Below are 23,852 nucleotides of genomic sequence, written 5' to 3'. Positions count from 1 at the left end.
CTGTGCCCTAGCCTTCTGCACTCCACTTGTGGATGGAGACCCATTGACTTGAATGGGTCAGTAATCCACAAGATACGACCAATGATAGACCATGTTTTATCATGTTGTGGTGCGGGGGCACAGATGAGAGCCCAAGGAAGTGCTTTGTATTTCTGTCTTTGGCCAAAAGAAACTTCACCACTTTCACATAGTCAGCATTTAGTTAGTATTTTTTTTGTCAGTATTTGTAAGCCAAAACCAGAGTGGAACCTACAGAGAAAGAGAAATGATGGAAAGGACTTATAATAGATTTGTGGCTCTTGGGTTTTGGATCCACTCCTGGCTTTGGCATACAAATACTGATGTAAAATACTGATCAAATACTGACTAGGTGAAAATGACCTTAGGTTAGGTTCACATGGCAAAATCCACAGCACACTCCAGATATGGCTTCTACTCATCAATGAATTCAACCCTTTCCCGTTGACTTCTATAAAGACCCACCTTCAAATAAGTAACGTTACTGTACAAGTGTGAAATCAGCTGCTGAAAAAACCTCTACAATGTGTGGTTGTTTACAATGGAGTCAATGGGAAGTTGCTAATGGTGTTTGTGACTGTGAATCAGTGACAGATTTTGCCCGTGTGAACATAGCCTTAGCATAACTTCCCATGTGACTGAAAATCCTATCCAAACCTTTTGAATAAGACTTTGCAGCAGGTGCAGGGATTTTTACAAACACCTTTCAGATGTATGGGAATGATTTTCAGTCGCAGAAATTTCTGCAAAAATGTGCTGCATGCCTTTACCTCATGAGGAACATTAGCAGTTCCAGTTTATTTTAGGTGTTTAATGAACGTTCCATTCTTTTGAACGTTGCGCTCTACATCCATTGTTATAAGACTTCCCAAAATAGCCAAGCGCACTTACGCGGCTATTTTCTGCATTCCTATTGCAGTGAATGGAGGGGACGCCATGCACGTGCAGTGCGCTTTCATTTGTTTTGAGGTCCCCATTCTGGAGATAGGAACAGGTCCCAGAGGTGGGACCTGCACCTAATTGACATTGATGGCATATTCTAGCGATATACCATCAAAGTCTGAGATGGGCAAACCTCTTGAAAGCATTGCCCTAAAGGAAATAGTGTTATCAAAAAATGACCTATTGTTTAGATCATGTTTTTATGTTTACCATAGAATTTTTGATGATGTTATTTTTAATTTTACATGTCAATATCTATATTTAAACAGAAACCTGCAGTTTTAACACTAGGCCACTTAGCCTAATAATAGGCGCCACTTCTTGGTCTGTACAGGTCACTTTACTGCAGTTACCTGCTTATCTATACACAGATGGGATGTCATTATAGGCAGGATTAGAAAGACAAATAAGACAGGATCCACCATTAACACTAGGTGATTGTCAGATCTTATCTATTCTTCCCGTGTACAATCACATCTGCACAGGTCACAGAGCATGCCTAGAAAACTCTCCCATATAGGACAATGAGGTTCCTTCCTGACCATTGTGTCTATGGAATGGGCTCCTACATAGATTCCAAAGCAGGTGCGATCAGAGCCTAACAAGGCTAAAATGATCACATATAGAAAATATAAATTAGAAATACAATGGTTAAATCCACACTAGATGATATACAGTATCTATAGTAGCCAATATACAATATCATTTATGAAATTACATTAATATTTCCTTTGCTAGCAGACCTATGTAACAACTTATATAACCTAAAATGAGGCTTGAGGCTAGTGGACAAAGACTACAAAAAGTCTGTTGGTGTTGGGTAATGGAGTAATTTAAATTGTCCTTATGTTTGTCTTTCAGTGTTGATATGAGATGATTAATGTCTACATTCTGTTTTACAGATCTTCTGTCTGCAGTTTATGGATTGCTCAAGAAGCACTCCAGTCTCCATTGGCAGGTTCACTATAGAGAGAGTCTCCGTGTCTAGCCATTGTGGAACCTGGGCTCCTACCAAATTCCCTGAATCCTCTGGGCAAGTTTCTTACATGATTTCCTGCTCTGAAAATAGACAACCAAGCCACAGAAATCCCCATAACAAATCTAATAATGCTATTGGGAATGAAATAAAAAATAGCATACATGACAATTGCATTAGACCACCTCCAGGATACTCTTCAGAAAGCAGTTCAAAGATGGCTTTCTCAATCACATCTGATAGCATGGAGTCTCTAGAATGTTCTTTTGGCAGCGAAGGCTCCTCCTCTGGATACACCTCCACTACTGATGGGCTAACTTTGGAGGTACCAGAAAAGCAGGTACAGGAAGCTCTGAATCAGCTCAACCAGTCAATTGATGCCTTTAATACAGGACTTCAGATGATTTGCAGTTCCACAGAAGATCAGCAACATGAAGTGGTTGGGACTGAGACAGACAATTCTTTGTCAGCTGGCATCTGCCTAAGCCCTGCAAAGCTGACAGCGTGTAATAAACTTTTGGCCCACAAACAAATGGCCTACAATACCCTGGATGCCAAACCAAAGCATGAACATTATATTAACTCTGTTGCCCCTGGAAGACTGAAAAGGAGTCGTCCATCCCTTGATCTCCTTCGTAATGCCATAATAGTAAGTCAGCACAACGTAGTATTATGTGGTTTGTTGTCTTGTCTATTCTTTAACTATATTCATACGTTTAAGTTTTCTTTAACTCTTGTTTCATTCATTCCTCAATCACCACATTCTGTTTTTATCAGGACGAACAACAAATGGTTTCAGTCAACCTGGATCAAGATGCAGAAATTTGTGACAAAGACAAGCTTGAATTACAAGAGGAGACTGATGAAAAGAATAAGAAAAAGAAAAAGAAGGCTAATGGAGAACCTGTTCGGTTTGGATGGGTCAAGGGCGTAATGGTAAGGATAACACTTTAGAAAAAGTACCTTAAAGGGGATTTCTAGCCACCTAAACATAAAAAACACTTTGAATGCTTCAAATAATAAAAGAAGCAATACTCATCTTATTGATCTTGCATTCTGACACTTCCCAGGTCCACTGCTGGTCTCTGTATACTGACCTCCAGCGATGCTGTCCCAATACAAACATGTGACCGCTCAAGCCAATCAATAACTCTAGCTGTCACCGGTCAACACCACTGAGGTCAACAATGTGGCAAATGATTGGTTGCTGTAGTCACATGTCCAAGACAGGATGTCTTCGCTGTAGGCCAGGATACAGTGGGAGACCTGGGTGTGAATGGAAGTGGCAGGGGATCAGTAAGCATTCAAAGCAGTTTTCAACATTTTCAGATACCTGGACAACCCTTTAACTAAATCTAAACATGTGTAATACTTTTTGTTTAATCTTTATCTACAGATCCGCTGCATGTTAAATATCTGGGGAGTCATTTTGTACTTGAGGTTACCCTGGATCACAGCACAAGCTGGAATAGGTATGGCTACATATACAAACTCTATAACTGCAATGAATGTTACACGCAATGGTGCTCAGCAGACAATATAACTAAACTCACAATTAATAGTACAGCTTTCAATTTGTAGATTTTGTAGAGAAAAAAGCATAAAAAAGACATCTAGTCAATAAAGTTTCTAAAGATTGTTTACAATTATGGTAAAGATCAAATTTTATTAAAACACAAATCGCAGGCTAATTGAATAAAAAATAAAGATGCAACTCCCATGTCAATGAAGGGTCCTTTTGCCATTTTATATGCTATGTATATCCTTTATTAATTAAAATAATGCATGGAAGAAAATGCATGGAACAGTTTGAAATGGAGTGTTCTTGTAGACTAAGGCCTCCTTCACATCACTGTTTCTCCTTTCCGTTCTCCGGCTCCGTTGAGGAGCAGGAGAATGGAAAGGACGGATTCTGCAGATAACTGAGACTTACGCTCAGTTAGGTCTCAGTTATCTGCAGAATCCGTCCTTTCCTTTCTCCTGCTCCTTAACGGAGCCAGAGAACGGAAAGGAGAAACGGTGATGTGAACGAGGCTTAACTCTGAACAAATTTGACCTATGGTGGGATTTCAAGGAACTAGTCCATAAAAGAGCAGAGTTTGCAACAGGAACTTTCCCCCAAAAAATACTATGACCTATATAAAGTCCATACCAGAGGGTTGCTAGGGGGAAAAATGATTAAAAGGCTAGTAGATTTTTTCCCTATTATGAAATGAGATGTAGAATTTGGTAACAGGGAATATAGATGTTAGTATTTATGTGAAATATCCTATTATTTATGGGCTTCTGGTATTCCTGCTCTAAATAGTAGTAGATAGTCCATTGATAGTTTTGACTAATATATATATATATACTTTGTTGATCTACTCATATATACTGTATACTAGTAAATTACTATGTCCCTATTGGATTAATACAAATTGAGGAAACTGACATTTCCTTCTTGTTTAGGTCTGACGTGGCTGATCATTCTGATGTCTGTGCTAGTGACATCTATCACTGGCTTGTCCATTTCTGCCATCTCTACAAATGGCAAAGTTAAATCAGGTAAGCTTTGTCATACCTTTGGTTATGCAATAATATCTCTCCGTATGTTGTCTATTATTATGGCTATCTCTTAAAAAAATAAATTGAAATAGCAGCAGACTGGTCCATTGGTTGTGTCTGGTTGCAATTTATCCTCACTCATTCACACTGACAGTGAACTGCTACAGATACCATCCAAAAACAAGTGGTGGCCCCCAATCTGTATCTAAGGAAGGTTAGCATTCTGGATCAAAGACCATCCACATATTTTTTTTTTATCAATATGTTTTTATTGACTTTTAGGGTCCATTCACACGTCCGTTGTTTCTTTCCTGATCTGTTCCTGTCACGGAAGGTGTACAGGAAACAAGACAACACAGAATGAATATACGACTCACTGGATCCAAAACTAAGGAACAAAAAGGGAGACCCCTGCATTAGACCTGGCACTCTCCCTGACTGCTCAGCCTATGCGAAAATCCCAATGGTAGATGATCGCATATCCTCGTACCTCGACTGTATAACACCTGAACACCCTATAATAGTGAGGGGACACGACCACCGGCTCCCTACACTAGATACGGAGGGAGTCAGGGTCACCTGGGATCCAGCAAACAGAAAAACACAAATGAATGCACAACACTTATCTTGTAGAAGACTGGGAAGTAGGATCAGCATGCACACACACTCCAGGAAGTAATATAAACCGCACACTGATGCACTATGGGGAGGAATTTAAAGGGATGCAATCAGTACAACTACATGACAGCTGAGAGAGGCTAACGAGATGAGGAACTGAAAGCAAAACAAAGGAAGCTCAAGGAGGAGGTTCTGAAAGGCATCTGTCAGAGCTTCTCAGATGTCTGGTAGTGACAGTACCCCTCCTTCTACGAGTGGACTCCGGACACTCAGAGCCCACCTTCTCAGGATGGGACCTATGGAAAGCCCTGATGAGACGAGTGGCCTTAATGTTTGTCACTGGGACCCACATCCTCTCCTCAGGACCATAACCCTCCCAATGAACGAGGTACTGGAGAGAACCGCGGACAACACGAGAATCCACAATCCTAGAGACCTGAAATTCAAGATTACCATCAACCATAATCGGAGGAGGTTCTGAAAGGCATCTGTCAGAGCTTCTCAGATGTCTGGTAGTGACAGTTCCGTTTTTTGCGGAACAGATCTGGACCAGTTCTGTACCCATTCATTTTCAATGGGTCCTGAAAAAAATCGGACAGCTCAATGTCTGATTTTTTTCCAGGACCCATTGAAAATGAATGGGTACAGAACTGGTCCAGATCTGTTCCGCAAAAAACGGAACAGATCAGGAAAGAAACAACGGACGTGTGAATGGACCCTTAGACATACGAATGATCTTCAATGAACAGTTACAAAGTCAGCGCTTTACATAGCCACATTGGCAGCGCCAACTTAACCGTATTACATGTATATCATCCACATATTTTGCACTATATGAGGTCCTTTTGAAGGCTATGTCTTCAGAGAGCACAGTCCAAATACTACTTGTCATGTATCTAGATAGCTTAAAACAGAAAAGCTAAAATGTTGCAGAATGTTGAAAATAACCTGCATATTTATTGTTATTATTATTATTATATATAGTTAGTTCATTTTTAAATTCTGTCTCCTTCGCTCACAGGTGGAACATATTTTCTCATCTCTAGAAGTTTGGGCCCAGAATTAGGAGGCTCTATTGGACTTATATTTGCTTTTGCAAATGCAGTCGCAGTAGCTATGCACACTGTAGGCTTTGCGGAGACAGTTCGAGACCTCCTTATAGTAAGTTGATCTTAGAAGGTCTACCAATTCTTCATGCAAATTAGAAGAAAGCATATACTGATGAAGTATGAGTTTCTAACTATCTAATGATCTTCTGCTCTCAGGAATATAATGCTGTGATTGTTGACCCTGTCAATGACATCAGGATCGTAGGTGTCATTACCGTAACAGTTCTTCTCCTCATTTCATTAGCTGGGATGGAGTGGGAAGCAAAGGTCTGTATCTTAGAATACATTTTGTAACGTGATATTTTTAGTGTTTTTCGCCTTGACACCTACTTAGTACAAAAGAACTGATTCATTTCCACAACTTTCTGCAGGCACAAGTAGTGTTCTTCTTCGTCATCATGGTGTCTTTTGCTAGCTATATAGTGGGGACAATCATGCCTCCCAGTGAAGAGAAACAGTCTAAAGGATTCTTCAGTTACCAAGGTGAGACAACACAGAAGACAATCTGCTAAACATGTTTAGATGCAAGAACATAGACATGCACTGAGACCACAGGCGCTGGTTCCCAAGGAATGCATACTTTCCAAAGGCCTGATGACAACTACATACAGTATATCTTAGTTATTATTAGACCATTTTAGCACGCACTGATATGTTCTACCTAATGTCTATCATGGACATCATCCTTTATGTATTAGGTTTGGCATTTTCTGAGATAAAAACAACCTACAAAAACCATGGTGGACTTTCAACCCAGTGATTCCATTTCCATATCTTCTACACATTAAGAAAGGAATTCACTTAATCAACTTTTGTTTCTACGTTCCTCATTTTCATGAAATAGGACATGTGTGCTGTTAGGTTTAAAGGCACATACATGTGATAGAACATAGTTTTGGGTATACTGTAGATTGCATTTTCCAACTAGACAGTAAAAAGCTCAATATGTGAAGTAGCCTATTTTTTGTGTGCTCACAGGGTCAATCTTTTTGGAGAACATGGTTCCCAACTGGCGCGGGGAAACTGGATCTTTCTTTGGAATGTTTTCTATATTCTTTCCATCAGCTACTGGCATTCTTGCAGGCGCAAACATCTCAGGAGACCTTAAGGTATAGTGTTCTCATTTGGTATATTAGGAATTTACTTCACTGTGGCATAGATATATTTCCAGATACAGTTAAAGACGGCTCGCCGGACATGTCTGCCTCAGTAAATACTTGTACCAGCATTTTTGCAGTGTGTCGTTCCTCTGTTATTCCTCATGAATATTTTTAAATAAATTGACAATTGGGCGTTAACATTCCCTTGTGAAAGGGATACATAGCCCGATACTTGTTGGACAATGTCCTAATGTGTAGGGATTAGAGAAAGAATTAATTATAAATTAATTGGATTCAACCCGAATTCTGTAAAAATTTAAGGTGAATCTGTATCTGAAGAGGGAGGAGAAAGAGAGGGAGAGGCAGTGAGAGACAGAGAAGAGAAAATCAAACCAAACAAATTTTTGAGTGATTCACGTATCTCTAGTAAGGACACACCCCAACTTTTAACACCCTTTTGTCAACTTTAACATGAATTTCTAGGAGGAATAGCATTAAAGACTTGCAAGGGAATCTGTCACCTGTAACCTCCTTATCCAACTGTTTGCATAGACACAGAGCTTTGGTTCATCTGAATAAACACTGTTTTTCTTTTGCTGACTTGAGGCCCTCTTCCAGAGTTATGATTTTAGTTTTTCTTAATATGTAAATTAGGACTTTGGTGCAATGAGGGCATCTCCATTGCTCTTGTTGTACAAAAGCTCTACTCATTTCTGTTGCCATCCCCTCCCTGGCTGCTTTGATTGAAAGGGCCAGGCAGTGGCAGACCAGCCAGGGCAAAGCTGGCTGCAGAAAGGAGCAGAACTTTGGTACAACAAGAGCAACGGAGACGCCCTCATGGCACCAAAGGCCTAATTTACATATTTTAAAAAATATCATAACTCGGGAACGAGGGCTCGGATCAACAAAAGAAACACAGCGCCTTAATCAGGTGAACCACCGCTAAGTGTCTATGCAAACTGTTGTATAGGGAAGGTCGCTGGTGACAGATTCCCTTTCATGCAGATTTTTAAAGGGAACCTGTCACCAGGATTTTGGGTATAGAGCTGAGGACATGGGTTGCTAGATCACCACTAGCACATCCGCAATACCCAGTTCCCATAGCTCTGTGTGCTTTTATTGTGTAAAAAAAAAACGATTTGGTACATATGCAAATTAACATAAAAGAGGCACATCTTACTTGTGTGACCAGAGAAGAGTCATATTTTCAAGCTCTGACTCATCTCAGGTTAATTTGCATATGTATAAAATCGGTTTTTATACACAATAAAAGCACACAGAGCTATGGGGACTGGGTATTGCGGATGTGCTAGCAGCCATCTAGCAACCCATGTTCCCTTTAAGAAAAGGTGCTACAGAATAGTTATATTATGGGGAAATCAGGCATGTTTGGGATGGTGACAAGACCTCTTTAAACCATTCTATTAATGCTTTTTTTCAGGACCCAGCAGTGGCCATACCCAAAGGAACACTGGTGGCCATCTTCTGGACTACAGTGTCATACCTTGCTATTTCAGCTACCATAGGTGAGTGTTATCTTTCTTAATGTGAACCTGTCACCTCTCCTGACACGTCTCTTTTGGTAACTACTTGTATTCCCCATCTAAGCACAAATCTGGAGCATCCCTGCTGTATTATTCCTGCTAGAAGTTATGAATGAATTGCTAGCAGTGTTACCAGCAGGGGGTGTTTCTGCACATTCTGACACTGGCAGCATTGACAGGAAACACCGCCAACTAGTAACACCCATCTGGACCTTCATTTAAGACTGCTAGCTATTCATTCATATCGGAATAATAAAGGAATGGCATAACATAGAGTCATAAGAATAGATGCTATAGAATTGTTTTTGCATGGGGAATACAAGTAGTTACTAAAACAGACATGTCAGGAGAGGTGAGAGGTCCTCTTTAAAGCAAAAATAATTTCTTTACTCAAAGATCTAGTTGAGGCAGTAAAACACTGAGAACATTTTCACTGACGTCCCTATTTTTCCATCCTAAACATTTTTCTCCCCAGGTTCTTGTGTCCTCCGTGACGCCTCTGGCATTGTAAATGACACAATACCTCTGAATGACACAGACTGCAAGGGACTCAGCTGTCAGTTTGGCTGGGATTTTAGTGAGTGTCGACAAAATGAAACCTGCTACTACGGCCTAGCAAACCATTACCAGGTAAGAAAGCAGTTAAGATGAATGCCTTATTTTTATTGAAATATAATCTTTTAATTATTGTCACTAAATGATTAAATGCAGTAGTTTAGGATCTGATTTGAAGAAATCAAGAATTTAGCAATACTTATATTTTTGGACCAAATGCAAAAAAACTTGTATTATTGTGTATTTCATTGCTGTCTTTTCTATGCAGGCAATGAGCATGGTATCTGCGTTCAGCCCCCTCATTACAGCTGGAATCTTTGCAGCCACTCTGTCCTCTGCCCTGGCTTGCCTGGTGTCCGCTCCCAAAGTCTTCCAGGTAGAAGGATACTTGACGCATCCATTAATTTGTGAGATGTCTTCGCCGTGTCTTCGAGAACTTAGTTACATAGTTAAAAGGGCTTTTCAAAACTTAAAAATTGAAACCTGTTCTTGGGATAGGTCATCAATGTCTGACTGGTAGGAGTCCGACTTCCAGGACCCTCACCGATCACCTATTGGAAAGGGCAGTATCAGCGGCCTCCTCCTCTCCTATGACTGCACATCTATTGGTCACATGCCCTCAGGCTCACTTAAGTGAATGGGACTGAGCTGCAATACCAAGCACAGCCACTGTACAATGTACGGCACTGTGCTTCATATAATATAACGATGCCACAGCGTTTGTCCAAGTCCGACAGCCCCTTCAAACAGCTGATCGGCAGGAGTGCCAGGAGTCAGGCCCCACCCATCAGATATTGATCACCTATCCACAGGATAGCTCATCAAACTTTAAAGGGGTTGTCTCATCTCAGACAATGGGGGCATATCGCACCTATATCAGGAATGGAGCCCCACAAAGTGGTAGCTGGACGACTCCGGTCCAGCCAACACCAAGCGCTCTCCCAATAGAAGTGAATGGGAATGCACTGCGCCAACGCTCCCATTCACTTCTATGGGCTAAACGGAAATAGCCGGGCCAGCACTCGTCTATTTTCGGTGATCCCCTAGAAAATGAATGGAGAGCAGCTGTGCATGCACAGTGTGCCCTTCACCACTTTCTGGGTTCCGTTCTCAATATAGGTGTGGGTCCCAGCGGTCGGACCGTCACCTATCAGACAGTAGGGGCATATCCTAGAGATATGCCCCCATTGTCTGAGATGAGATAACCCCTTTAAGTACCTTTAAACCCACCTTAAAGGGATGGTCTTATCTCTGTGTTACTCTAGCTTGCTGTGCCATGCTGTTTCGGTAGCTCCCATGCACTGCAGAGAGAGCTACAGAAGCAGTGAATGCTGGGCCGCTGTGCTGTTCCCCACCCACCTGGTAGTCAGGGCTTAGTCTCATCTCGGCTTAGTAATGGTGAGATGAGACAACCCCTTCAATAATGTTGGAAAAACATACAGTTCCACCATATACAACATATTATCCTATTGTGTTGATCCAGAAGATGGCAACACCCCAATAAGGTATTTGCCAATGACAACATATGATGGGAAAAATTCCTTCAAGATTCATTCAACATAAACCATAGGATGCACTATGGTGATATTTAAATATCTGTAGCTCAATATCTATATATCTCTGGCTGTATGATACAATATATTACCTACACATACAACATATCATACATTATATTTCCATGTCTACTCTATGCCATTCTTATCCACATGCCCTTGTCTCTGACCCATGAATACATCTTTGCAGTGCCTGTGTAAGGATAAGCTCTACCCCTTTATTGGATTCTTTGGGAAGGGTTATGGGAAGAACAATGAGCCTATCCGTGGATACCTCCTGGCTTTCATTATTGCCATTGCTTTCATCCTTATTGGTAAGTCTATTCTGAGACGTACATTGACCTGTTACCATACCATGAGTTGGTCATTGTCTGGCCTTATTTATAAAACCTAAAGCTGACAAAATGTGGAGGTGTTGTCTTCTCCTCTGCAGGTCTATGAAGTAAGGTTTTCAATACACAATACAATACACAGATGTCCCTCAAGTTACAAAGACCTCAGGATACAATATTTTCAACATACAATGGTCTTTCCTGAGCCATCCTAACTTGAAACCAGGCTCACAATACAATGCCTCAGACACCGCTGATCTCTGGTTCATGTGATTGACTGGAAGGTGCAATCAACATGGCCATTTCTTTTTGCGGATCAGTTTTTTGGGCGGATCCAATGTAATAATGCCTATCCTTGTCCACCTATTGAAATGAATGGGTCATCATCCTATCCGCAAAAAAAAAAACGGAATGGACACGGAAACAAAATACGTTCGTGTGCATGTAGCCTAAGGGGGAGTTCACAAAAAACATCCTGTAAAAAACAGATCCCGTGCATCAATTATGCACATTTGACGTACATTTTAGCCATTTTCGCCAGAGATTCGTTATTTCAGATGGGAGAAAAAGTTTTGCGCACAGATTTTTTTTTTTCTATCTGAAGTAACTTATCTCTGACAGAAATGGCTCAAATGGACGCACAGGATCCGTTTTTGACAAGATGTTTTTTTCTTTATTTTTCTGTTCTTCTGAAGGACAGAAACATAACAGTGATGTGAACATCCCTCTAGGCTACATTCACACGACTGTATGTATTTTGCGGTCCCCAAAATGCTGATCCGCAAAAAATATGGATGACATCTGTGTTGCAACCGTTTTTATTTTTATTTTTTTGCCGATCCATTGTAACAATGCCTATCCTTATCTGGAAAACAGACAAGAATAGGACATGTTCTATCTTTTTTGTGGGGCTACGGAATGGACATACGGATGCGGATAGCACACTGTGTGCTGTGTGCATATTTTACAGACCCATTGAAAGGAATGGATCCGCATCCTATCCACAAAAAATGCGGATCGGATGCGAACCAAAATTACAGTCGTGTGAATCAGCTAATATAGGTGTTTTACCACTGAAATGGCCATGTTGATTGGCTGGCTCTTCCAGTCAGTCACATGAACCAGAGATCAGAATTGATTTTAATTTAATCTTTTTTAGGGCTTGTTTACACGACCGTAGGTATTTTGCGGTCCGCAAAAAATACGGATGACGTCCGTGTGCATTCCGTATTTTGTGGAACGGAACAGCTGGCCCCTATAGAACAGTCCTATCCTTGTCCGTAATGCGGACAATAATAGGACATGTTCTATTTTTTTGCAGAACGGAAATGCGGACATACGGAAACGGAATGCACACAGAGTACCTTCCGATTTTTTTGCAAAAAAAACTGAACGGACACGGAAAGAAAATACGTTCGTGTGCATGAGCCTTTAAGATAACATATCAGGGCTTTGGAAACAATTACCAGTTTTCCATTTATGGTCTCAAGTTACAATGGTTTCAACTTACAATGGTCCTCCCGGAACCAATCACTATTGTATCTTGAGGGACCACTGTACATATAAACGTAAAGTCATCTTAATCACGCTATGTGATTGAACAGAATGTAATAAAGCCAAAAGACAATATAAAATAAACTGAGTAACTGGGGTACTTATCACTTGAAAAGAAAAAAACGTCAGAAGCTCGGACTTGTTTATGATAAGATCTATACCCAGGGATGGCCAACCTGCGGCTCTCCAGCTGTTGTAAAACTACGATTCCCACCATGCACTGCTGTAGGCAGTCTAGGCATGCTGGGAGTTGTAGTTTTGCAACAGGTGGAGAGCCGCAGGTTGGCCATCCCTGACCTATACGATTGTACTCTGCTCGCTCCAAGAGGAACTGATCAAAAAGAAAAATGCTCAGCAAAACACTTCTACTTCTTTATTTTAGTGATCAATGGAGGGGGGTTCTCAGCACCTTCATCCCTACTGATCAAACTTGTCACACTGACATCTCAAAAGTCTTTTTTTTTTTAAGAATCACTGGGGAGGTTTATCAAACTGGTGTAAAGTAGAACTGGCCTAGCTGTCCATAGCAACCAATCTGATTCCACCTTTCATTTTCCAAAGGTGGTGTGAAAAATGAAAGGTGGAATCTGAGCCATGGAGACATATCGAACCTTCTCATAGCAATAGCATTAGGAGAGAGAAGTGCTGACATATCATGCTCTCTCTCCACTGCAGGAGACAGTCCATGGCCTCCCAATTCTGTCCTCTGCAGCGAGGAGAGACAATGTGATAGGCCATCGCTTCCCTCTCCTCGTTCTAGAACTTCGGATCTGTCTCTGTGATGTAGAGTTTTATCAGAACTCAGTGATTCTTGAAATACTATGAAGAAATTCTCAGCAAGTCTGAAGCTTCATTTTGGCACATTTATAGCCAGACATTATTTAATTCCATGCAGTCAATTCTTTTTTTCTATTGATACTATGAGACAATTTCAGTTTCCAGTTATAACGTGTCATTTTCTTCCAGGAAATTGTATCATTTATCAATAAATTCTCATCTCTCCACAGCTGAGCTGAACACAATCGCTCCCATTATTTCCAATTTCTTCTTGTGCTCCTATGCCCTCATCAACTTCAGTTGCTTCCATGCGTCCATCACCAATTCTCCAGGTAAAGACAAAGCTTTTTAATATTTCTCTACTTTCATTTACCTCAGCGATTATATATCTATTATTTCTCCTTTTCTTGATTTCACCACAGCGTTACAATGTGCCTTTTTGTTTGTGTCACACTCCGCTACCAGAGTAAGTCATGGTTTACTTCTCATTTCTTCCAGGATGGCGGCCATCGTTCCGTTACTACAGCAAGTGGACCTCCCTTTTTGGCGCTGTAGTGTCAGTGGTCATTATGTTTCTCCTGACATGGTGGGCAGCTATCATTGCTGTAGCGATCATTTTCGTACTCTTAGGTTATGCCAGCTACAAAAAGCCAGGTAGGAATAAGGATCTATAGTCCATGGCTAGAAGGGAACTGAAATGTTACAAGATATTTTCAAATAGATTATCAGCCATATAAGTATTGACCAAGTTCTCCGCTGTACCCTTAGATGTGAACTGGGGATCTTCTGTCCAGGCTGGAGCTTACAAAATGGCCCTAACCTACAGTGTGACCCTGAATGGAGTACAAGAACATGTCAAAAACTTTAGGTATTGTAATTAATATGGTGTAAGCGAATCATTTATAGCACGTGTTCTGTACAATGTGTTATCATCCACTGTTGTCTTTTACTTCCAGGCCACAGTGTCTTGTACTGACTGGACCCCCCAACTTCCGTCCGGCCCTGGTTGACTTTGTCAGTTCTATAACAAAGAACACAAGTTTGATGATCTGCGGAAATGTTGTCACTGTGAGTTTTATCTATTGTAGCTCTGTCAGGAGATATATATATATATATATATATATATATATAACCAATGCATTCAGAAAGTCTTCAAACCTTTTCACTTTTTTCACAGTTGTGGCCTTGTGCCAAAAAAAAATAAAAAAATAAGCTTTTCGCCATAATTCTGCACCTAATACCCCATCACTAATGGTCAGTTCGCAGTCTTCGCCAGCAAACACATGTGGGCTGCCATCTTGACTCACCCGTCCAGCAATGCACAGGTAAGCCCTTACCTGTGCCGGGAGCCGGTCTGAAATCAAATGCGGTCACCGGGAGCAGGCAGTTCCGAGAACAGCCGCCGGGGGCCTTCATCGGGCTGTTCTCGGAACTGCCTGCTCCCGGTGACCGCATTTGATTTCAGACCGGCTCCCGTCACAGGTAAGGGCTTACCTGTGCATCACCGGACGGGTGAGTCTACCTTACCAAAGATGGCAGCCCGCATGTGTTTGCTGGTGAACACTGTGAGCTGACCATCACTGTACCCCATAAAGGAAAAACTAAAATCTTGCATTGACCTACGTATTCAGATCTTTTACTCAGAACATAGTTGAGGCACCTTTGGCAGTGATTACATGAAAAGAAACGGCTGTTTTTTTTTTTTTTATTGACAGGACTCAGAGAAGGTACCAGACTCAGAGGGACATCTTCGATGGTTGAACACTAGGAAGGTGCGATCGTTCTACAGTGTGATTCAGGAAAGAACATTACGAGCGGGAGCCAAAAGTCTCATGCAGGTACAGAGATTTAATCACCTTTCTGAACAATATTAATATTCCTCCGTAGTGTACAACTCTCTCTACAGGTTATTAACTCCGCATCAACTACTAATTCACAATGAGCTGAGTAGGAATTAGGATTTAGGCAATGGTGTTGAGCACCTTTTTCATGAAGTTTATGACTATACTAATGGACTCCTTCTTCTTAAATGGGTTTTCCCATCTTGGCATGTAATGGAATATCAATAGTATAGAGGTGGTCAAACCAGAAGGACCCCCACTGATGACGGCACAAAAGAATGTGGCCTGTGGAGACAGCTGCAACTCAACCCAACTCAGCTAAATGGAAATTAGTTGTAGTACCTCCACAGCACCTACCAGGTGGCGCTGTGTAAGAATCGATCAGCAGGGTCACTCCACAGAGCACTGAGATTCCCTTTTTTTCTGTCAATCATGGGGTTTCCAATGATAAGACCCCCACAATCATTAAGTAACTGCATATCCTAATATAAAAAATATTTTTTTTACTTGTATTATCAACACTTGCTGTGTAATGTTAAATCAAAAAGTATTACAGGAGAGATACCTTTCTTGGCTAACCAGCAGAAATCATATTTCAAGCTTTCAGAACACAGAGCTTCTTCAGGAAATATTACACATGAAAGTCTGAGAAACAGGCACAAGATGTGCATGTAGAGATGCAGGATTAAAGGGGTTATCCAGTAATGGATAATGATGACTTATTCCTGGGATCCGCTGTTCCAGGGAGCCCCTGCGCTCACAGGAGCTCTGGTGACCGCATCCGACTCCCAGCAACCCACCCAAGCACAGCGTCATACATAGTATAGTGGCTGTGCTTGGTATTGTAGTGCAGCCCCATTCATTTCAGTAGGGCGGAGCTGCAACTAGGCCATGAGACCAATGTACGGTGACGTAACCACCCTCTTCTAACAGCTGATTGCTGGGAGTCCCAGGTGTCTGACCCCTGCTGATCTGATACTGATGACCCATCAATATTAATTACCGCAGTGACCCATTTAAGATAAGACAGAACAATAAAATTGTGGTTTGATACAAATGGACAAAGGCTCAACACTTGCTGAGAAGAGATTCCTATAATATTATTCCATCTTGATTTTGTATCTGAGCCTTTCCCTTTTTCAGATTATTCTATTACAGTAACACTTACCGACAATCTACTAGGCCCACTTATATAGATGTGATTGGTTTTCCAAGATATTTTTACTGATGGCCTATCTACTGGATAGGTCATCAGTATCAGATTGGTAGGGGGTCTAACCCCTGGGAACATCGCTGATCAGCTGTTTGACTCGTAGTAGTGCTGCAGCCTTCTCAGAGCTTTTCCTAGGCTATATGACATTACTTTCATTGGTCACGTGGCCTAGACGCAGCTGAGATACCAAGCACAACCGCTAGCGCTGTGCTTGGTGAGCTGAGAGAAAGCCGCAGCACCACTGCGAGTGCCAGTGCCTTCTCAGTCCCTGGGTGTTGGACCCCCACCAATCAATCCTGAGAATAGGTCATCAGTAAAAATAGCTTGGAAAACCCTTTTAAGGCCCATTGGAAGGAAGAGGTTGCAGCTTGTTGTGAAAGACTGTGGCTCAGATTACTAATGTGTCTGTGCCAAAAATCTGTCAAAAAATAGTACAAACTGGTGCAATATAGCACATCTAGGTTTCCTATCGACATACTTGACAAAGGGGTGGAGCATACCGGAAAGGGGTAGGGCTTTGGCAGATAGGGGAGAGTCCTAAAATGCATCATTTTGCACCACAATTCTGGTGTAAAAATCTCTCAAAGTAAGCCAACCAATAGTTGGTATAGAGTCGGAGAAAAGTGTCTACCCCTGCACCAGATTCATCATCCAGCCTGAGCACCTGGGATAAATCTGGCGCTAGTATAGACAGCCTGTGTAAACTAAAACATTTTTAGGATCAGGACATCTGTTCTCCATACAGATTACAGCAAATCATCATATGTTCTGTCCATGCAGGTCTCCGGTCTTGGTCGTTTAAAGCCAAACACTGTGGTGCTGGGTTATAAGAGTGACTGGCAAAAGGTTCCAGGGCAGTGCTTAGAAGAATATGTGGACATCATCAAGTAAGTGGAGTCTAAACCTGAAGGCAATTCCTCGATCCTCAATAGATCCTTCATTTCTCTCTGAACATGGTGTATTTCAGTCTGTTGTGACTGGTGACCTTCCTTCTCTGACTTACTCATTTGTGCTTCCTGTTCGGCATTTCCCCCCCGAATTCTATTTTACAGTGACTCCTTTGACTGTCAGTTTGGGGTGTGCATTCTTCACATAAAGGAAAGCCTTGATGTATCACAGAAGATGCAAGGCCAATGTAAGTAGAAAGGAGCATATATTAAGATAATATATGGGTGTACAATGTCACCTATCAAAAAGATGCCTAGTATACAGCATGTGCCATAGTAGTGAAGTAGTAGTTGTTCTATAATGTTTGCCGCATTGAACCAAAAGGCACAGCTCGAGGTTCAAGCAGACCACACTCCTGTTGTACTGTTGCCTTCAACCCTAAGGTGCACACATGAAGTATATACAGAAAGGAATCCCTCAAACATTTCTACATCTTTGTACAGATGTTAAAAAGCTCATGTTCTTGCACCTACTGCCATAATTTTTTTTTAATGTTTCTTTGATGGCCCTCAGTGCAAAATAAATTATTGGAGATGCATAGGTGCTTTAGAAGGGACTTGGATTCCTAAGCTTTACAAAACCAGTTAGTTTAGAAACTCCAGTGTCTCCAAAATGGTTTTGGTTTCTTTGCCATGCGATTGTTTTAGATTCCATATGTGAATATCAATGCATAATGCACCTGCACAATTCATGAATGGTCTTCATTCATTCCTTCAGATAACTTAGCATTCCAGGATTCTGACGATGAGCTTACATCTGACATAGAAACAGAAAAAGGTAGGAGCTTCCTATTCCATAATATGGGGCAGCGTTTCGACTATCATCCTCCTTGTAGTGAAAACTCAATATTATGTCTGTTCCTTGTTTCCAGAGGCTCCAACCATAGTGCCAGAGATTATGAACCAAACTAACACCGAATTCCAGGGCCGTCAGGGCAAGAAAAGCATCCACATTTACTGGTTGAATGATGATGGAGGTGAGCACAATTATAATTAATTTCTTTACTTTTTAAATATTTTCTATACTCATCATAAAATATTTCATATTTACTGAAAACTCTTGCTTCCTTTTCCCAAGGTCTCACCCTTCTCATACCCTACCTGCTGACTCGGAGAAAACGCTGGAGCCAATGCAAAGTACGAGTCTACATCAGAGGAACACAGGAGAATGCAGAAGAAGAGAGGAAAGAGTAAGTTTTACTGGCAAGCTACATTGGTGAAGAAGAAAAAGTGGGTAGTCAAGTGGAGGACAGCAGAACTGCCCTTTTAATGTTCCTAATCCAACTTCTCATTACAGAATGCAGTTACTTCTAGAAAAGTTCAGGCTGGGATTCCAAGATGTTGTAGTGCTCACAGACATCGACCAGAAGCCCCATCCCTAAAAAGTATGTATATAAGGCATCATTTTCAATTAAATCAACTTATTTCTCAGATTCAAAGGTTATACACATAAGAGCAGTCGGCCAAACCTACCAATTTTGGTGGGACAAGTCGCCTAGCTTATTATGAGTATGTGGATATATAAGGCTAGTTTCACACCAGCGTTATCGTTCTCCAGCAGGCTGTTCTGGCAGCGTTTTTCATTCCGTCGAATCCCGGCATACTTGCTGGGTAGTGGCTGGATTTCGGTTGGATCCTATTATAGTCAATGGGGCCAGCGGGCATTGTGGTAACATCCAGCTCTGCTGGATCTAGAGAGCTCCTACAGAGAACAGCCTGCCTGAGACCAGTAATGGAGACGTGAAAGAGACCTAGGACGATGTGAAGGAAAAAAAAGTATTTGGCATGTTGAATTTGTTCTTATGGGAGATTGACCACTCTCTCCATTGAGCTGAAGTGTATGGCCACTGTGTAATGAATAGTAAATTGTTACAATAATAAAGAATGGCTGTATATACAGTATTTTTATGGAATAGTTGATCTATGCCTTCTCTTCTGACATGGCAAACACCCCCAATAAAAATCCTGCACATGTAGAATTGTTTTAAAACCCTGTAGCGTTTATAGAGGTTTACGCCATGATTTATATAACAATGAATGGAACCGGAGATTACCCATTCATTGCTCCAATTGTTCTGCTAGATTATCTTCAGCTTGGCAGCTCGGGGGTGTCCTTAGTGCCGCATCTCCTTCCTTCCCACAGTAGAAATGACTGGTAGCAGTTGAATATTTACACTGAGGGTGAGGTAGACAAGAAATAAGGAAAATAACAAACAGCAGGTGGCGCTATACAAATACATTTTATGGAATAGCTCACTGGCTATACTACATTTATAATGACATGCAATTGCAAAAGTATTCAGATCCAGATGCTGGTGTGCAAAATGTAGAATTTGTTTCATGGCACAACTCCTTTAGCCAAGATACTCTTACCAGGCTCCATTGTAATTCTCTTTTTCCTCTGTATGTGCAGCATGCAGTTGTTTGAGGACCTCATCGCTCCATATAACATTAATGACCAGATGGGGACTGAACTTGAGATCCCTCCTTGGTGTATCAGTGAAAAGGACCTTCTAAACCATGCAGCGAAGGTACATTTTTAAAAATCTTTATAGCTATGTGTGTGCCCCATGCTCGTGCTGTGGACCGACTGCAGCTCATGTGAGCTGAACTCAATGCCTCCTAGTTATCTATGATGCCTAGAGTTTGGGTCAGATGAGCCACGGTCGGTCCAGGAAACGCACCGGTCACACAAACCACATATAGCCGTGTAAGAGCAGCTTTGGTAAGAAGGTATATTAATATGACTTTTTTTTTATTATTCTCTCAGTCGGAACGAAATGTCAGACTAAATGAGATCCTCCAACAAAACTCCCAGGATGCCGCTCTTATCGCCATGTAAGTGGTAAATCAAAATTTTTCTGTTATTCCACGCTGCTCTTAAAAAAACAACAACTGAAAAATGGCTCAAAACTGGCTTAATCATACCCATATACACAGTGCAGTCAATAAGGAATATGTCACACAATACCTATACTCCGTCATGCTTTTCTGGACGTTTATTATTATTTTTTTTCAATTTACCCTCAATGAACAGAACTTCATCTTTAATCTCTTATCTGAAAATTGTCAATTGTGAGAATCGCAGAACAATTTTAAATTCAGAAAAGATTTATTTTTTGCTATATAGATAAAAAGGATTATGAGATTTTAAAAAAAATTCTCTTTTGTCCATTCCTCTTTTACATCTGCGTTTTTTCATTCAGGTTTTGAGATCCGGCGGAGGATCTGAAAACCTGAATTTAAAGGATCAGTTTTGTCCCCAATCAGGATGCATCAGTTCCGTTCAGTTGAATTTTGGGGCAGAACACAAAACGGCTGCAAGCAGCGCTTTTGTGTCTGGTTTGCAAAAAGCAGCAAAACCTGAATTAAACTGATCTGTTGCTTTTAATACATCTGTTTGGCTCAGTTTCAGCCAGATACCGTCGGTAACAAAAATAAATAAATGGATACGGAACCCTTGATTTTCATGCCGTATCCAGGTTTTTGTTACCGACTGTTGTGTTTTGATTTAATACAACCGGATCCGGAAACTAAGCTATCCTGATGTATTAATGAAATGGATCAGTGTAAGGCCTCACGCACACGGCCATTGTGCGGCTGTTCCGTTCATTGGGGACCGCAATTGCGGTCCCCAATGCACGGGCAACATCCGTGCAGCAGGCCGGACCCATTCAACTTGAATGGGTCCGTGGTATGTCCACGGAAAGAAACACAACGGAAGCACTCCGTAGTGCTTCCGGTGTTCCGTTCCGTGACTCCGTTCCACACCTCCAGAATTGCAGACACATTCAAGTGAAAGGATCCGCATCCGTGATGTGGGGTGCAGGCGGCCAACGGCCATGGATTGCCGATCCTGCATTATGCAGGCCGCAATACGGCCAGCGTGCATGAGGCCTAATTCAGGTTTTGAGAACCTCTGCTGGATCTCAAAACCTGAATTAAAAGCGTAGATGTGAATGTAGCCTTATACAGGCAGATGCCAGTTGAGGGGATGTGCTGGTGACAAACTAGGAATTTTATGGCAGAGTAAGAGATGCGATCAGTGACAAAAATAATTCAGTCACTGGACATGTTGGAAGATTATAGCCCCATGTAAAAGGCCCTTCAAGTATTCTATTTATCTATCGTGACATACAGTAAGTACATGTAAGATTTGTATTATATGCCCAATCATTAGCTGGGTGTTAATTCTGTATCCCTCTTATTCATATTTCAGAAGCCTACCGATTGCCATCAAATCAGCCTGCCCCAGTTCCCTCTACATGGCCTGGCTTGAAGGCTTATCTCGCGACATCGTCCCACCAATTGCATTCATCCGTGGCAATCAGCAGGACTCTCTCACAATGTACTGCCAGTGAGCCCGGAAGAAAACTGATCCCAGACTACAGTTATCATGCTGAGATTTGCTATGTGTTTTTTTTTTAATCCTGTCCTATCCATAGAAACAGACTACAAACTATAATGAAAGTAGTTTAAACAGACCAAGTACAAGAAAAACCTCTTCTCGCCCTCTAGTAATCCTGTAGGTGATACTAGGCCAGATTTTTCTACCTCATGATGGAGTTAATTCTCATACTTTTTCCCATGGATCATTCCCCTAAGCTTCTAACAACTGAGTCTCCACAAGGAGATTCATTATTATTCATTAGGACACAGTGAGAAGTGAAAAACAGAATGCTAAACATCACTTGGCAAATCTCAGAGAGCCCCGAGCCTGCAATTCTTAAAGGAAACCGGTCACGTTGACCATGGTGTTGGAGCTGCATGTTATAGAGCAGGAAGAGCTGAGCTGATTGATATATATAGTTTTATGAGAAAAAAAAATTCTGTATAACTTGTAATTTATTCATTTGACGTCAAGGAGGCGGTCCTATCAGTGATTGACAGGCTTCTGAGATAGCTGTAAATCACTGATAGGACCGCCCCCTGGACGTCAAAGCACAGAAAGAGCAGGAATATCAATGTATAAGTTACAAGTTTTGCTGAATTTTTCCCCATAAACCTACACATCAGTCTGCTCAGCTCCTCCTGCTCTATGACATGCTGCCTGCAGCTCAGACACCATGTTCAATCCTCTTTAAGGAACCCCAATGTAAATGATTATCAATCTGTAACTGTAGTAGTTGTACTTTTATCTAATTCTTCTATACTTAAGATTAAAAAGGTAATTGTACCAGTGGATCAAAGCGGATTCCAGTATCATGTCTATTAGTCTGTGTGCATGATAACACCTAAGTAACGTATGATGGATCAGCACTTTGCAGGTCACATGATGGATCCAATTTCAGGTTTCTTATCATTTTCTTGTTTGTGATAAAAGCTATAATTTTACCTTACATAACCTTAGGTGCGTCTATGACACACAAGCCATAAAGTACCACAAATGACTGTTATTATAGATACTTTTGTACTTATGTACTGAACCGTTTAGAGAAGAACTGTGTCTTGTCTTTTACGTAAACCTGTAAAATATCGTGTAAATAAAAGTTGCCTTGTAAGTAATACATAGCAAAACATTTTTTTTTATTCCTACCCTTTTTGTCATCGAAGTCACAAAATTGAGTTTATGCCTCCTCTAAAATTCGAGAGCAACTTTATGGATAATGCAGTTCATACCATGTATATGTTCTCATGTAACATACTGCAATGGACGCCTGGGTTTTTCTGCTGTCCCCAAAATCAAGCCCTTGCAGGACCAGCATGTGGAAAAACAAAGGCATATATTTAAAGGGGCTGTGCAGCAAACTACTTTTCACTCTAACCCTAAGTTCACACCTGAGCGTTTTACAGCGCGTTCCTACGCGCTGTAAAACGCTCAACAAGGAGAAACCAATGCTTCCCTATGGGAATGGTTCTCACCTGAGCGTTTTACAGCGCGTACGATCGCGCTGTAAAACGCCCGACGCTCAAACAAGTTCTTGAGCTTTTTTGGGGGCGTTTGTCGCGCGTTCCCGTACATAGACTTCAGCGGGAACGCGCGACAATGTGTGTTCGCTTGTCTCTGTATGCGCGATTGTAAACGCCGGTACAATCGCGCATACAGAGCGCTCGTTTCAGAACGCTCAGGTCTGAACCCAGGGTAAGGGCTTGTTCACATCATCGTTATGTATTCCCTTATGGCTTTCCATTATAACATGGCTATAACGGAAAATAACGGAATCCATAAGACGGAAATCAAAACGGAAGCCTTTAGAGGCATTCCATTTTGATCTGTCATAATAGA

At 41.4% G+C, this 23,852-nt stretch overlaps 1 protein-coding gene across 1 annotated transcript; it reads left to right on the top strand.

Moving 5' to 3' along the window:
* The first annotated feature begins 1,880 nt into the window (after nucleotides 1–1,880).
* Nucleotides 1,881–21,987, top strand: LOC122928303 (solute carrier family 12 member 3-like). The gene is given in 26 exon segments (XM_044281033.1): nucleotides 1,881–2,585; nucleotides 2,714–2,872; nucleotides 3,333–3,408; nucleotides 4,388–4,483; nucleotides 6,123–6,262; nucleotides 6,367–6,477; nucleotides 6,582–6,693; nucleotides 7,189–7,319; nucleotides 8,752–8,836; nucleotides 9,330–9,484; nucleotides 9,678–9,785; nucleotides 11,153–11,276; nucleotides 13,856–13,957; nucleotides 14,124–14,279; nucleotides 14,394–14,493; nucleotides 14,582–14,693; nucleotides 15,341–15,463; nucleotides 17,460–17,566; nucleotides 17,732–17,814; nucleotides 18,345–18,404; nucleotides 18,499–18,603; nucleotides 18,705–18,816; nucleotides 18,924–19,011; nucleotides 20,047–20,157; nucleotides 20,397–20,464; nucleotides 21,846–21,987. Coding segments are annotated over 26 exon segments (3,471 nt in total).
* The last annotated feature ends 1,865 nt before the right edge of the window (nucleotides 21,988–23,852 follow it).

The sequence above is a fragment of the Bufo gargarizans genome, chromosome 1 (assembly GCF_014858855.1).
Source record: "Bufo gargarizans isolate SCDJY-AF-19 chromosome 1, ASM1485885v1, whole genome shotgun sequence".
Lineage (NCBI taxonomy): Eukaryota > Metazoa > Chordata > Amphibia > Anura > Bufonidae > Bufo > Bufo gargarizans.
This window is presented reverse-complemented; position numbering and strand designations above follow the sequence as displayed.